This window comes from Arvicanthis niloticus, chromosome 6, assembly GCF_011762505.2.
Source record: "Arvicanthis niloticus isolate mArvNil1 chromosome 6, mArvNil1.pat.X, whole genome shotgun sequence".
Lineage (NCBI taxonomy): Eukaryota > Metazoa > Chordata > Mammalia > Rodentia > Muridae > Arvicanthis > Arvicanthis niloticus.
In genome coordinates this window covers 101,685,683-101,702,223 of record NC_047663.1, presented here as the reverse complement: position 1 = coordinate 101,702,223, position 16,541 = coordinate 101,685,683, and the positions used below count along the sequence as shown (strand labels likewise).

General features: G+C 41.6%; 1 protein-coding gene across 1 annotated transcript; it reads left to right on the top strand.

Moving 5' to 3' along the window:
* The first annotated feature begins 13,035 nt into the window (after positions 1-13,035).
* On the top strand, positions 13,036-14,775 carry LOC117710384 (sperm motility kinase 1-like). Its single transcript, XM_034505096.2, has one exon. The coding sequence runs from the start codon at positions 13,036-13,038 to the stop codon at positions 14,464-14,466; it is 1,431 nt and encodes a 476-aa protein (XP_034360987.1). The 3' UTR covers positions 14,467-14,775.
* Positions 14,776-16,541: the final 1,766 nt, after the last annotated feature.

Sequence of the window (16,541 nt, the reverse complement as noted above, 5' to 3'; positions counted from 1 at the left end):
TCAAGTGATAAATAGATACACGTTGAAGCTTTCTGATGAATTTTGCAGATGACATGATCCTTTGTTGTTACCCTTCTCCCTCATGTAGATTTAAGGTGTTTTTTTTCCTACTAATCACTATGGAATAAGTAAACATTGGGTGTTATGTTTTACCTAGGAAAATGATTCACACCTAGATGCTTATTTTATGTAGGCTCTGCAGTTTTAAACTGGCAAATACCTGTAACCAAAAAGAAAATGTTTGGATATACTGGCTGCTGAGAACAGAACATACAGTTGCCAGCAGCCATTTCTGGTTGAAAGTGTGTGACTAGGTTGAAGGAAGACAATCAGACACATAGTAAAGCCATCCATAGAGGCTGAGGACAAAACTCAGAGGGCAGCCAAGTGATTGTTACACAAGCATAAAAACTGAAGTTCACACTCAGAACCACACGGGATTTTTTATGGCTTTGTAGCTTTGTAGCATGAGCTTTGGTACTGGAAGAGGAGAAACAGTCAAGCTGAAAAACATAACTCTAGATTCAGCGAGCTGCACCGTCTCCAAACAAAGTGGAGATCAATAGAGAAATAAATCCATTAATTCTTTAGCCTCTACATGTGTATGTACAGATGAGCAGACCCTCATATACATGTGTACATAAATGTATAAACCAAAGCATACACACATGCATGCTCACACACACACACTTTAAAAAGCAATTGATGTGATAATTGGTAAGAATACTGAGGCACCACAATGAGAAAGAAAAGTAGGGAAAACGATTAAAATAATAGGTGAGTTAAAGAACAAGGGGTCATTGTTCATCAGAAGGATAGTTGACTAAAAGATGGAGCAGCCAGCCTGGGAACACAAAGGGAGGGACCCATGGCTCCACCTGTATAGGTTGAGAATGGCCTTGTCAGTCATCAGTGGAAGAGGAGGGCCTTGGTCCCTGGAAAGCTGGATGCCCTAGTGTTGGGGGAATTTGAGAGCATTGAGGCAGGAATGTGTAGATGGGTAGGGGCACACCCTCATAGAAGTAGGAGGGGGGATGGGATAAGGGGTTTGACTGGGAATGGGAAAAGGGAATAACATCTGAAAGGTAAATGAATAAAATATCCAATAAAAAAAACAGATAATAGCAATTATAGTCAAGCAGTTGAGATATTTTGTCAACAATTTATTATGGGGATTCCTTATAATCCTCAAGGACAAGTTATTATGGAAGGAGCCCATGAAACTTTAAAACAATATCTGCATAAAATGAAAAAGGGGGAGGTATATCCCCACACACCACAAATTTATTTAAATCAATCTCTTTTAATTTTAATTTTTTAAAAAAAATTTGGATGCCAAGGAACTTTCTGCTGAGTGTCTATGGTACCCTACAACTAGGCATACTTATGCCTAGGTGAAAAGGAAGGACCCACTTACTGGCATATGGTATGATCCCAACCAGGTATCTAATGTGAGGAAGAGAGCAGGTTTGTAATTTTTTCTGCAGGATGCTGAAAGAACATGGTGGCTGCCAGAATGATTGGTGAGACATGCTGTTGCTGAGACAAAGAATGATACTGACCCGTGAGCTTGTTGAGTGCCCTGACAAGGGTGACTGGGAACCTATATTGGATATATGTTCTTGACCCACCTTTGCTTGCTTATACCCCAGATGGGACAAGATACCTTGCCTCAAGTTTTTGGACCTTGTGGGACAGAGAATCAAAAAAAGAAGTTATAATGACTCTTGTATTTTTTTAAGGGGACCAGTTATTCGGACTCAATTATCTACTGTCTTATGTACTGTTGAGGACCACTCTGCCAAATGTTAGAACTCAAACTGCCAAAAGCTTGGGGGCCAAAATTGTTAGAGTCCACACTGCCCCACGATTTGGGGGCTAAGTTGTCCCAGCGCATACTACTGCTCTGGTCCGAGGGTCAGGGTTCAACAAGAGAGAGAATGAGGGCAGCCAAGAAGAATGGAGACCAGACAGAGTGTGATTTAGTCCCGTTTATTCTCAACTCTCTCTTCTTCTTTCTTTCCAAGTCCCTTGTTCCTAGTTCAAGTCCCAAGTCTCAAGTTCCTAGTCCCTAGTGCCTCCAAGTTCCAAGTTTCCAGTCCCTTCTGTCCACCTCTCGCCTTTTATAAGTCTCACTTCTTAAGTCATGCCTTTAAGTCGTGCCTTTAAGTCACACACACACAAGGGAAAATCCTGGGTATATAAAACAAGATGTTATCAGAGTGTGCTCAGCTGTTGTAGGCTGTTGAAAACAAGTCTCTTGTCAGGGTATATGGCTCAAGATGGCTGCAAGGATGATAGTCACCTTCTGTCGGCTCCCCACAGGTCCCTCTTTTTAAATTTTTTTCAAAAGGGAAGACTGGGAAAACTTACAGAAACTGTGGCTGCCTTAGGTCAAAACAAAGAATCCCTGCCTCCCTTTCCCATCTTTGGATACTCTACAGCCATTGGTTGAGTTCCTGTCATAGGATGCTGAGGCCTCCCTTTTTAGGGGGAGGGTCTTGAAGTGTTCTCTTACCCGTCATTGACTGTCCAGCTTAGTGTGTAAGTTAGGTGTTATTCCTCATTAGTCTTGATGACAGAGGTTTTAGAATCCCCTACTTCCAGCCTGTAATGATGGACCTGTATGGGTTTCATTTAAATAGCATCTATCTGTTGTCATACAAAAGCCATCAGTTTGTTGAACAGCATGGATCTGAGAGACAAGAGACTTAACAATGCCTGAGTAGTCAGTATAACAGCAACACTCTTTTTTAAGGGCAACACATAACTCCCTCTGTCCCAGGAGTAAAAAGTATAAGCCTCTTCTATTCTGTTTGCAAATGTGTTATAGCAGAATCTAAATCTATAGAAATACAGAACTGATGATAGCTTGATCTTAACAAAACAAGTAGGGAAATCCCCATTCCTGCTCCAGTCAATCTCAAACTCAAAAAACAACTATAGTAACTGTGGTAGTGGGTTTTCTCCTGGGTCTAAACAATGTTCCCCACTAAATCATAAGTTGCGGAACCAAGAGTCCAATAGAGGCACCCCGGAGATGCAGGTGGTGATGTCTCCTTCCACATTGAGGACTTCCCAAGTCAGGTTTGCTGGTTAATCTGTTCCAGTTTGAAGACAATTGAGAAGCATCTTCATGTTTCCTGAAAAGAAAAAATACGATTCTTAGGGGATCTCTCCTCCCTGGGTTTGTTATTGTTATCTATTTGTTTAATCAGTCTCGCTGGCAGCCAGCTTGCAGCTTCTGCAGTTTGGGAATATATGCAGACAGAACCTCTTCCCCAGATAAGCACTGGATCTGGCCCATTCCAGGTTCCAGTTAATGGGTCTTTCCAGAGGACTATTGCAAAATTCTTTTGGGTATCAAGATGCCAGAATCTATCTGCAGCAGATTATCCTTCAGAATTCAAAGTTTAAAATTTTAAAATAAAGAGCATGTGATGAAGGATATTTCTGGATGACCTTGGTAGGATACCATTCCCCCTTTTTAATTTTTTCAAATTGACATTTAATGGTTCGATGTGCCCTTTCTACCATACCTTGGCCCTGTGGATTATATGGAATACCTGTTTTATGTAGTATTCCCAATTTTTCACAGAATTGGTGGAAACTGGAGCTTGTATAACCTGGGCCATTGTCAGTCTTTATGTGTTTAGGCACACCCAATACAGCAATTGTAGCAAGCATATGAGTGATCACATGCTTGCTTGTTTCTCCAGATTGTAATGTCACATAAATGAAACCACTGTATGTATCTACACATACATGTATATATTTTTGGTTACCAAATTCATTATAATGAGTAATATCCATTTGCCAGAGACGATTTGGTATCAGCCCCTTTGGATTTACACCCAAATGAGGAACTTGTAAAAATGTAACACATGATTGACATTATTTAACAATTTGTCTAGCTTGTTCTCTGGTAATTTTAAACATAATTTTTTAAACTTTTAGAATTAAGGTGATGTAACTCATGAGCCTTTATGGCCTGATCCAAGTTAGATGGCGGATCTGATAAAGTCACTACAGCTACACGAGTAGATAGATCTGACTTAGTGTTTCCCTCAGAGAGAGGACCTGTGAGCCCAGTGTGGGATCTCAGGTGTCCTATAAGGAATTTACACTTTCTCCTAAAAATTAATTGTTGGCACTGTAAAAACAAATCAGCTGCTTCTGAGGAATACTTTATTTCTGCAACAGTTTCTCACAGAGGGATAGATTGAGCTATATATGAGCTATGTATATAAATATTTATGGTTTGATTCGGAAATGCTTGAAACACAGCAATAACAGCATGTAATTCAACCAACTGAGCTGACACAGATGATGTAGCAAAGGAGATTACTTGATCTTGAAAGGCATAAGCAGCTGTTCCTGATGAGGAACCATCAGTGAAAACTAGCAATTCTTCCTTGATAGGTGCATGTGCAGTACAAGTTGGAAAAACGAATGTATGGCGATTACAAAACTGAATCAATTTATCTGGTGGATAATGATTATCTATCGGACCAGCAAATGAGGCACATGCAATAGGCCAGACTTCAGAACTCTGCATAAGCCAATCAACCTGATACCTTATATAGGGTTGTACTATTATATCAGGATCCTTTCCAAAATATTTTTGACTATTGTCTCTGCCCAACATAATTATATCAGCTACAGCAACATAGTATGGTTAAAGAACCTTCTTAGAGGATGAGGAAAGATGAACTCATAATATGAGTGCATTTTGCCAAAAAAAAAAAAAAACTGCAGTATGAGTTAGTTTAGTGTTAAAAATAAGAAAATATAAAGGCTTAGAATAATTAATATGAGTTACAAATTGGAATGAAATAGCACTCTCCACCTTCTGTAAGGTGTTTCTACCCTCCTCTGTTAGAGCCCTGTCAGACTTAGGGTCAGGATCTCCTTTGAGAATCTCAAATAGAGGCTTCAATTCTCCTGTCATGAGTTTAGAATATGGTCATAGACAATTAATGCCTCCCAATAATTTTTGAAAATCATTAAGTGTCTTAAGGGAATCAGTCCTCAAGGTGGCCTTACTATTAAAAATACGTGAGCCATTAATCTGAAATCCTAAATAAGTATATTGTAATTGTACCTTTTCTAGTGCTATTTGTAATTCTGCAGTCTGTAAAGCTGTTCTAAGATCATCAAAGCCCTGGAGTACCTGTTTTCCATCTTTTCCTGCTATTAAAATATCATCCATGAAATGAATCATATAGATTTGCTTCCACATGGTTCTAACACCCTCTGTGGTGGAAGCCACAAACTTTTGGCACAAGGTAAGACTGTTAGCCATACCCTGAGGCAAGACCTTCCATTGATATCGCTTCATAGGTTCTGTAAAATTTATAGCAGTAACATTGAAAGTGAAGCACTTTCTGTCATGAGGATGCAATGGGATAGAAAAAAAAGCCAGTCTTTTAAATCTATAAGTATTTTATAATAGCCTAGAGGTATGGCCACCAGTGTGGGCAGCCCAGGTTGTAAGGCTCCCATTCTAATCATAGTTTCGTTAACAACCCTCAGGTCTTGCAACAGTCTCCATTTTCCTGACTTTTTCCAAATGACAAATATTGGGGTATTCTAGGGAGAGTTACTCTCCTCTAAATGTCCTGCCTGTAATTGCTCCTGCACTAGCAATTGAGCAGCTTGTAATTTTTCGGTGGTTAAGGACCACTGATCCACCCAGATGGGCGAGTCCCCCTTCCAGGTGATGGGATCTGCACAACTTCCAAGGGGTGCAGCTGAATCAGTAGCCCCCATCAAAAATACCCAAGCCTCTTCTTCCAGTGTTACCATGGACCTCAACAGGGTGAGTGATCCCGTCTTCACTTTTTCCTAATCCTTTCCCTGGGGAAAATTCAGAGTTTACCATTGGAGCCATGATTACTTCATTAGGGCTGCACATAATCAATCCCAACTGGGATAACAGATCTCTACCCCAGAGATTAATGGGGAGGCCCAGGATGACATAGGGTTGTATATTCCCTGTATTGCCTTCTTTTTCTTTCCACATCAGTACCTTAGAGCTTTGTTGTTGTTGTGGATTTTGACTTTGGCCAATACCCCTGAGATTGGTTAAGGTTGGGGTCAGAGGCCAGGTGGCAGGCCAATCACTTTGTTTTAGGATAGTCACATCAGCTCCTGTGTCAACCAAGCCTTGGAATGCCTTTCCATCCAGCCATAGTGTCATCATAGGTTTTTGTTTAACTATAGGCTGTACTCAGTATGCATCAGAGGAACAAAAGCCTTGATCCCCTCTCTTAGGACTCATATTTGTGATTAGTAGGGAACAATGGAAGTAACAATAGTTGAGTTATCCTCCTTCCTGAAGGAATGGTGACTATATTCTGAATTGCCTGTGCCATTATCTTAATCTCACCTTAATAATCATTGTCTATAACTCCAGGAAACATTTGTAGTCCCTGCATAGTAGTACTGCTTCTTCCCACTATCAGGCCAAACACATTTGGATAGAGCAGTCCAAACACTCCAGGGGGTAAGGCCTGAGGTCCTATTTCTGGGGTTAATACTGTGTGGGTGGCAGAAGTGAGGTCTTGTCCTGCACTTCCTGGTGTTGCTCTAGTAAGTTCTGAAAGGGATTGTTGTTTTCTGATATAAAACTGATTGCTCCATAAGCCTGTTTTGGCTTGTGTTAGTTCCGGGCCTAGAGCTGGCCCCTGTTCCCATTTCCCTGATTAAGGGAAAGGGTGTTTCTTTGTCCATCACTTTTGGACCTACATTCACTAGCCTAATGACTTCCACATTTGCAAAGTGGGCTGAGCCCAGGTTGTTTTCTGGGCTGTCTCTGGGTTAACTCATTTTCTGCCTCACAATCTCTTGCAAAGTGTCTAGGCTTGCCACATTTAAAACAGGCCTTTTGGGTTTTACTAGCCAAAAATTATCTTACTGATTGTCCTTGCATGGCAGCTGCCATAGCTATGCCCTGTTGGTAGGAGGAACCTATGTCAGAACAGAGTATGATATACCCCATAAGTTCTGTCTTTTTCCTGTAGGGTCTAATGGCCTCTTGGCAGGCAGGATTGGCATTTTCACGTGTAAGTTGTTTCACATAACCTACTCTTGCTTCTACACTACCAAAAATCCTCCCTGCTGTTGTCATTAATCAATGAACAAAATCAGAAAATCATTCATCAGGTCCTTGTCTGACTGCTGTTAAGGATGCAGCAGGGTCTTTCTTTGCTGGGAGTTTGCATCAAGCCTTTATGGCTGCATTCTGAATTTGAGCAAATAAGCCTGGGTCATATTGCATCTGGTTATCACTAGAAGCAAATTGCCCTTCTCCTACTAAATCATCAAAGGACCAACCATTGCCTACCTGAATGTTTCTCCTAGCTGTTTCTTCACAATTCTCATGATATTCTGATTTCCAAATAAGATAGTCACCACCACTAAGAACTGCTCTCACTAACATATTCCAATTGCCAGGAGTCAGCCACTTCTCTGCAGCAAACTCTAAAATTGTAAGAGTAAAGGGAGCAGTGGTACCATATTGTGATGCTGCATTTTTTTAATTCCTTAATAATTTGAAAATTAAACCTTGCGTGATATCTCCAAGCAACCCCTTGATCATCTCTGCTCTTGGATACAGGGAAAGCCCCCATGTCTCCCTTCTCTGGATGATCTGTGCTGATCTAAAGCTAGATGATAGGGGCTGCCTTTGGACTCTGAGTTGAGGAACACAAGGAGCCGGGTGATTTCCGCAGTTTACCTCTCAAGACATCTTCCCTATCTTTAATTTTTGTAGCTGATTAATTAAGTCCTAATACTCTTTTCCAACTCTATTTGTTGTTTAAGAAAAGATATTTTTCCTGTAACTCCCTTCTGGGATGTGTAACCACCATCTCCATTGCGGGAGCATTTGGAGGCAGAGGCACATAGGGAGGGCATCTTCGGGAAAAGGACCATTCAGGGTTGTAATGTTCAGCTACCTCTTCCTCTAGGTCAGCACAATCTGGCTCTGACAAATAATCATCAACCTTTGGTTGTATTTTAGATTTTAATTTCGGATAAATATATTTCTTTTTATTTTGAACATGAAGGATAGCATTTAAGGAATGAAGCAAAAGCAGACAATTAACACACATGAGCAGTAAACAGCAAAATAAAAACAGAGAGTTGAGTTCAGTTTGACTTATTTCTTGCCCCATTTTCATTATCATGACTTACCTTTCTTGACGCAGCAGACTCCCGAAGTGATCACCTTTGTTACACTACTGAATTTTCAGCAGATCTTTCTTCCAGTAACATCCCTCACTGGGTCTCTCATTCTTGCTGCCCCCATGTTAGGCACCAAAGTGTCAGGGACCACTCTGCCAAATGTTGGAACCCACACTGCCAAGAGCTTGGGGGCCAAAATTGTTAGAGCCCCCACTGCCCCAAGCTTTGGGGGCTAAATTGTCCCAGCGCATACTACTGCTCCTGTCTGTGAGTCAGGGTTCAGCAAGAGAGAGAGTTAGGGCAGACAAGAAGAATGGAGACCAGACAGAGTGTGATTCAGTCCTGTTTATTCTCAATTCTCTCTTCTTCTCTATTTCCAAGTTTCTTGTTCCTAGTCCAAGTCCCAAGACTCAAGTTCCTTGTCCCTAGGTCCTAGTCTCTGGTGCCTCCAAGTTCCAAGTTTTCAGTTCCTAGTCCCTAGTTCCTAGTCCCTAGTGCCTCCAAGTTCCAAGTTTGTAGCCCCCTCTTCTGTCTGCCTCTCCCCTTTTATAAGTCTCACCTCTTAAGTCATGCCTTTAAGTCACACATTTAAGTCACACACTTCTAAGGGAAAATCCTGGGTACATAAAACAAGATTTTATCAGAGTGTGCTCAGCTGTTGTAGGCTGTTGAAAACAAGTCTATTGTCAGGGTATATGGCTCAAGATGGCTGCAAGGATGATAGCCGCCTTCTGTCAGCTCCTTACAAGCCACCATTCAGCACGGTAAAAGACGATCATGATATTAGAATGGAGAAAAATCCAGAAGAAATAGAATGTTTCTCCTGAAACTAGATTGCTTTTGCTCCATTATGAGCTGTGAAATTGAGAAACCTTAAACCATAGTAAGTTGGAGACTGCTGGGAGGCAACTTGTGCCTCCTTTGACATACTAGGTACAAAATATCAGCTACTGAATGTCTAGAAACAGTAATAGTAGCAGCAGCAGCAACAACAACAACAACAACAACAACAACAACAGAAGGGGCTGGCAAGGTAGTTTATAAGCATTAGGACCCAAGATTTGATTCCCCAGCACCCATGTTAAAGCTGAGTACTCTGATGTACACCTGTAACTCTCATGCTAGGTGGCTGAGGGGTGGTTCCCTGGAGCTTACAGAGAGAGAGAGAGAGAGAGAGAGAGAGAGAGAGAGAGAGAGAGAGAGAGAGAGAGAGAGAGAGAGAAAGCTTCATCCAGTGGAGAGAAGCAAGGCCTCATGGAGAGAAAAGATCCAAGTACTAATATTCATTCTGTCACAAACCTAACCAGTGTCTTGGTCCTTCAGTTCATCTGTAGACTCCATGAAATCTTATAATATGTTTATACCTTCTGAATGCTGAACAAACTCTACATGCCGGAGGACCAGCCTGGGAAATCATCCTCAATTGGTGATGATGAAGGAAAAGAAACTAAGGGCAGAAGAGGAATCTATGAATTCACACAGCCTCTTTGCCCACACAGATGCTTTAAGGACTGCCAGGCCTGAGTTTGAATCTTGGCTCTGTCTCTGGACTGTTGTGTGATCTTATGTCAGTTACTACCCTCTCTGGGGTTCAGTTTCCTCAGACATATACTGGGGAAATGCCTGTCTCACAAAAGTCTGAAAAATACTGTGAGAGTAGCAAAAATTTAAAAATTGGGGGTCCTGGGTCAAAGCTTTGGTATTATTTCTGTAACTTTTTAAATAAGCTTAAAGGTATGCTAAAATAAAAAAACAATTAAATGGGGAAACAAATTTAAAAATAAAGAGGGCAAAGGGTTGTCCAGTATTGGCTCAGTGTTCTCATTTGCCCTCTGCTGGCATAACTGACATGAGACTTGCAAGTTGAAGCTCATGTTTGCACATACAGAGGGATGTGTGTGTGTGTGTGTGTGTGTGTGTGTGTGTGTGTGTGTGTGTGTAAGTGTATGCCATGTGAGTTCAGTGCCCACTATGGCCAAAGATTGCATTGGATACAGGTGCTGGGAACTGACTTGGTTCCTGTTGAAGAGTGGCAAGGGTTCTTCTTAATCATCTCTCCAGCCCCATAGCAGACAGTTCATTGACTGAAGGGTTTTGGGATTTTTGGGTCCCCCCCTTTTTTTTTGCTAGTAGAGGAAAGTTACAACATGAAACAAGATGAACAGTAACTTAAGATGAAGAATTAGAAGTCCCAGTCCTGACATTTTAGCAGTATTTATTTATTTGTCCCTGTTCTATCTTTACTGAGGGCACAGCCTTCTCTGTTTCCCTCTGAACACCCTCTTTCATCTGTCATCTGGCAGTTCCCGATGTTCTCATGTGTTTTAGGTGAGGAGCCTTTTAGCTCTCCATTTTTGCCCCTCACCAGTTAACCTCTGGTCTACTTCTTTCTGTTCATCCGGCTGGTGCACGCTACTGCTGGTTGCTAGTTGAGAAATAAGACTTGTAGAAGGCGGACAATCCAGGACAGAATTTCCTTCATTGTCGTGGAAAATGCTTTGCATTTATTTTTTTATAAGTGTGCATTTCTGTATTTGTCGGTCATATATTTATTAAAGCAAAGATGTTCAGGTGCTTTTTAGAAACACATTACATCTTCTCCTGAGTCTCTTGGAAAGGATTCAATACATAAGTATTTGTTTGTTTTCCCACAGTGGCCTCATACATAGGAAAGGACAAGGACATACACCCCTCCTACCCAGAGCAAAACAGGTTATTGTGGATTCAGGTTTTCTAACCACTTATGAGAAGCAAGAAAGTGTGTCTTAAGTATTTTTTTCTATGTATGGAAAAGTTATGGTCCACAACACACTCATTGTTTTGAGTTCACTCCTCTAGTTTATTACTAATTAGTCTCTTGTCTCTCACTGTATTGAGTTATCTGAAAACTCTTCTAACTCTAAATGACTGGTAGCAATTGAAATAAATTACTGTTTACCTACATGCTGAAATTGCTTAGCAGAGGTTTAGTTCTGTGCAATGGTGCTTCTTGGCTGTGGAAGAAGCCAGCTTTGCCTTCAGCAGAATCACCTCACATCTATTGATACATATATCTAGTCTGCCCATTCATTTGAGGTGGTAGCAATCTGCTACTTGCCTCACAAAATGTCAGAGTTTCGTCTGTTGCTGATAAGAACACTTCCAGCAAAAGCAATTTTAGGAACCAAGGATCTATTTCATGTTACGATTCTAGCTCACTGTCTGTCATTGAGGAGGAAGAGGGTAAGAACTCAAAGCAGAAGGAATGGAGGAATGCTACTTGCTGGCTTTCTTTACAACTTACACTCTACTAGCTTTCTTATATAGCCCAATCCCACCAGCTTAGGGATGGTGCTACCCACAGTAGGTCTAGGTCATCCTGCATCAATTAATGAATAAGACAGTTCATTCATTCATGCTACAACATTTATTACAAGCCACCCTGCAGCAGCCCTTGTCCTAGGCATCAGAGAAGACTGCTGAAGTACAATTGTCAAAAAGGGTAAAATCAGCCGGGCGGTGGTGGCGCACGCCTTTAATCCCAGCACTTGGGAGGCAGAGGCAGGCGGATTTCTGAGTTCGAGGCCAGCCTGGTCTACAGAGTGAGTTCCAGGACAGCCAGGACTACACAGAAAAACCCTGTCTCAGAAAAAAAAAAAAGGGTAAAATCATGGGTAGAATGTAGCAGCTCTGTTCCATTATATAAAATCCAGCTACCAATGGCAGAGGCAGCCATGAGACCAAACAGGCAGATCTAGGGCTGTTTGAGAAATTCAGTAAGGATTCACAGGCAGAAGCAACACAGAGAACAGCTTCAAGACAATGCCTTGTATCCCAGGTGGAGAACACACCCTTCTCAACATGGTCAAAGGTCAGTTAAAGAGGAGCCTGGGTATTGAATATCAAGATATCATGCTTCTCTGCCTCTCTGATACTGTACTCTAGGGCTTCAGATGCTATTCTCACTAGAATCACCCAGCAACTTGTGGTGATGATCAAGGTAGCTATTGCCATGTTGATAGTACACAGGCAATTGAAATCATGTCAAATTACTTCACTGAGTGTGAAGGAGTCATGATGTTATTACATGTATTTAAGAATCTATAAAGGTTTCTTACAAATAGCTTCACAGGTAGTTTTATTACATATTAAAAACAATATTATATTAGTAAGTGGTAACAATGGTTTGTAACCAACTAATCATAATTGAAAAAAACCTGTGTAATAGTGAATGGAGGGGGCAAGAGGTCTTGAAAACAGAAGGCATTCTAGACTTTCAAACCAAAAACCGAAGGATATTGAAACTTTCATTTTAAAAGCTCAAATGTCAGTCTCTAAAGCACACCTAAGACACACCTAAGACTCTGGACTACTTTCCCTTAGTATTAGCTGTATCCATGGTAACTGGTCTGTATGACTTCATCAGGAGGACCATTGTGAGGGTGTCTGAACCAGCAGATATACGGGAGGATGAACAAGGTTGGCTTTCTGTTGGTGTTTGGAGAGGCGTCTGATCGGTGCAGTGTTCTCTGTAATTTGACTGATTTATAGTGAACTTGTGTGAGTCTGTGAGTGTGTGTGTGTGTGTACCTTTGTATGTGTATGTGTTTGTGCGTGTTTACCTGGGTGTTTGGGTTTTTGGCTTTTGCTTGGTGTGCGTACTTTAGAGAGAGGGTGTATTTTGTTTTGTTTTGATTTATTTTTTAATTTATTTTCATTCTACCCATTAATTTTTTATATCTACCTATCATCTACCTACCTATCATCTACCTACCTACCCATACCTACCTGTCCTCTACCAACCTACCTACCTACCTACCTACCTAGTTTGTTTATCTGTTTGTCTGGGTAACCTTGCTACCAGTAATGTGTGGTCTAAAGGATGAGTTGACAGCAGAGCCCACCCCTGCATCTGAGCCCCTCGGGGCCCAGTACGACATTTTAAGGACCATAGGCGAGGGAAGCTACGCCCAAGTGAAACTGGCCAACCACCGGCTCACGGGCACAGCCGTGGCGATAAAAGTCCTGCTAAAGGAGAAAATACACTACTACCTAATTAGTACGGAAGTGGAGATAATGAAGAGGATGAACCATCCCAACATCGTTTCTCTGCACCAAATCATTGAAACCGAGAAGAATGTCTTTCTGATCCTGGAACTGGCTGATGGACATGAGCTACTTAACTGGATTAAGCAATCTGGCTTCCTGCCTGAGGGCCTAGCCCGGAAAATATTCAGGCAAATCGTTCATGCCATGTGCTACTGCCACGACATCTGTGTAGTTCACCGAGATCTCAAGCCAGACAATATTATGGTTGATTCTACAGGCAAAGTCAAAATTGTAGACTTTGGGCTGGGTGCCTTCGTCAAGCCTGGAAAGAAGCTGTCTAGGTTTTGTGGTGCCTTACAATTTTCTGCACCAGAATTCTTCCTGGCAGAACCATACGATGGCACCAAAGTTGACGCATGGAACTTAGGCATCATTCTGTATTTTATGGTGACTGGAGCCCTGCCATTTGAAGGTGCTACCTATAAAGCACTTGAAAGGCAGGTTTTACTAGGACGGTATGCTATTCCCCGCCACTGCCACCTCTCAAAAGAGCTACGAGAGATTATCCGGTTACTTCTAACTGTAGATCCTTCAGAAAGACCAGCACTGAAGGACATCATGGCACACCCGTGGCTTAAGAAAGAAGAGCCAAGTTCATCAAGTCACTCTGATAAGATGGACCCTAGCCACCTGGACCCTGAAATCATGACAGTCATGGCAGATATGGGGTTCGACCCACGTGAGGTTCAGAAATCTTTCACTGATAAGCTGTATAATGAACCTATGGCAACTTACAGCCTACTACAATGCCAGGCACGCCAGCAGGATGATTACACCAGCCAGCCTGAGCCAGTGAAACCAGGAGTAACACCTTTCCCCACTCTCACAGATCCTACCACCTTCCCTTGTTACCAAAAGAGGATGACCAATCCACCAGCCATTCGAGTCTTTCTTTCATTATCTTCAAAAACTGACCCTTCTGAGAACAAAGAGCAAGCGAGGCAGAGGCTAAGAAGAACTGCCACTGAACCTGTAATGCTGTCCCACTGCCCACAGAAAAGGATGATCACTTCTTATGAGGACAGTGTCTCCACAGGGACACAGCGCAATCTGAGTGTGAACTCAATCCGAGGTGCATACAGGAGCTGGAAGAAGTGGACAAGGAGGATTGGGGAAAGTTTATTACAACTCTGCTGCTGCTGTGTGCCACGCAGGAAGAGAAGAGTGGTGCCCCAAAGGGAGGCATAGCAGAAACGACAGGAAGCCAGAGGCCAGCTAAAGGTGCTGAGTCCTGTGGATTATGAGGTCATGGTGTTGGGGATCATTCATGAACAGACTCAAGGAGCTGCTGGGAGGGATCCATGCAGAAACTCTAGAGGCCTGGAAAGATCCAAAGATCCACACCAAATGGCTCAGGAGTCTTGGTGTGGATTCCATTCCTCAGGGATATAGGCAAGACAGCGGCCTTCCGGAGGATCCCGGGTAACAGACTGAACGTGAGCTTGAAGACAGATGCTCTTCTGCCTGCCAAGTATCTTGTTGGACTGGGGCATGTCCCTGTGCTGCTCCTCTTGATGGGGTAGATTACAGTGGTTGTCAAATCACTCTTTTACAATCAAATTTATCATAAAGACTGCACACTAATCTTAGAATAAAGTCTATAGAGGCAGAATATCATTGAATGATAGAGATATGGATAAGGGATGTGTTGATAAGCCAAAGTTTGCTGATAACCACCAGAACCTGAAAGAAAGACAAAGAAATTCCCCCATAGAGCCAGTAAATATGGCACTGTCTTTTTCTTGTTACCTTCTATCCTCATGGGGAACCAGCTTTAAACTTCATTACCCATTTCTCTGCTAACTCTAATTTTAAGAAAAAGAAGCATAATGGCCCTCTCAAATCAAAATTTAAAATACCATATGAAAGTGAGTGAAGAGAGCAGAGTCACTCAGAGGATCATTATGGGAAAGTGATCTCTTTGTGGACAGGAATAGAACCTGAGTTCTACCTCTGGCCCTGGGCAAAGACGTAACATTCTAAGCTGCCCAAAGCCTGAAGTCATTGTCAGGAGCCATCATAGGACAAGCTAATAACTAACTCAGGTGATCTTCCTGAGATCGTCTCCCTAGAATTAGGAATAATCCACAACAGATTTTCTCCTATAGGCAAGGCCCATGAGAAAATTATTTTAGGAAAGATTCTGCTTGATATGCCTTCCTGTTATTAAACATATATCATAATCGCTAGGTATTAGCCCACCCTTTTGAGCAGCTCTCTGTAGAACAGTGATGTACTGTCTTTTAGTGATGCTGTATTGACAAAAGATGACTTCTTAATTTTTAATGATGATCCTATAAGAATTCCTAAAATTATATCAGTATTTACTGAATTCTTTTATAGTGGGACTGCTATTAGATCCTTTATAATAGTCAAAACTGCGATGAGAACTCTGCCAATCTTCCAGGTGTCACCAGTTAATTGCTTCTAGGTAATATCCAGTCATTCTATTACTCAGAGCACATTCTAAGAGGTTCTAAAACCACTAACCTAAGGTCATAAAAGGAGAACTAATGATTTGTTATGGGTGCTAGGACAGAAGATACAATATTGTTTATCTATGCAAAACTTCACTAATAACCTTTAGTTATGTTTTTGACCCTCCATGTATCTATGGAGCTATGACAGGTGCTGAATGTTTAGCCAGATTACTTCTAATGGATATGCATGTAAACTTTCACTGTTGTAAACTTATTTGATTTATGATTTGAATATATGTATAAACTTGTGATGAAATTTTTACCATATGATCATGTATTCTGGAAGATAATTGCTGAGGACAAGGAGAAGAGCTCTCTCTCTCTCTCTCTTTCTCTCTCTCTCTCTCTCTCACACACACACACACACACACACACACACACACACACACACACACACACTCATTCTCCTTGTCCAGGCCTTGCTTAGCATTATCCCCTTTATTCCCCTCTTTTTAGAATTTCCCTGTCCCACTTAGGATTGTCATGATCATTATGCTTTTCCCCTTTTTCTTGGAGAGTTTTCATGGAAACTTTTACAACTTAGAAATAAATGCTCAAATCACTGTTCAAAGTGTTCTTTTTCTTCCTGCGACTTGAACTAGCAAGCTGAAAGTTAGAGGTGCACAATTCCTGCAGTGATAGATCAAAGGCTACTTTACTTAATCCTCCACTATTAGGCTACAGGTGTTCATCACCCAAGCCAGTGGCCTTTAACCCTCAGAATGTACAAGGAAGATTTTAGTTAGAAGTTATCAGCATTCAATATAGTTAGAGAGCTAGAAT

Bases quoted from the DNA above. Each gene is read 5' to 3' on its own strand.
- LOC117710384 (XM_034505096.2), top strand. From the start codon at position 13,036: ATGTGTGGTCTAAAGGATGAGTTGACAGCAGAGCCCACCCCTGCATCT.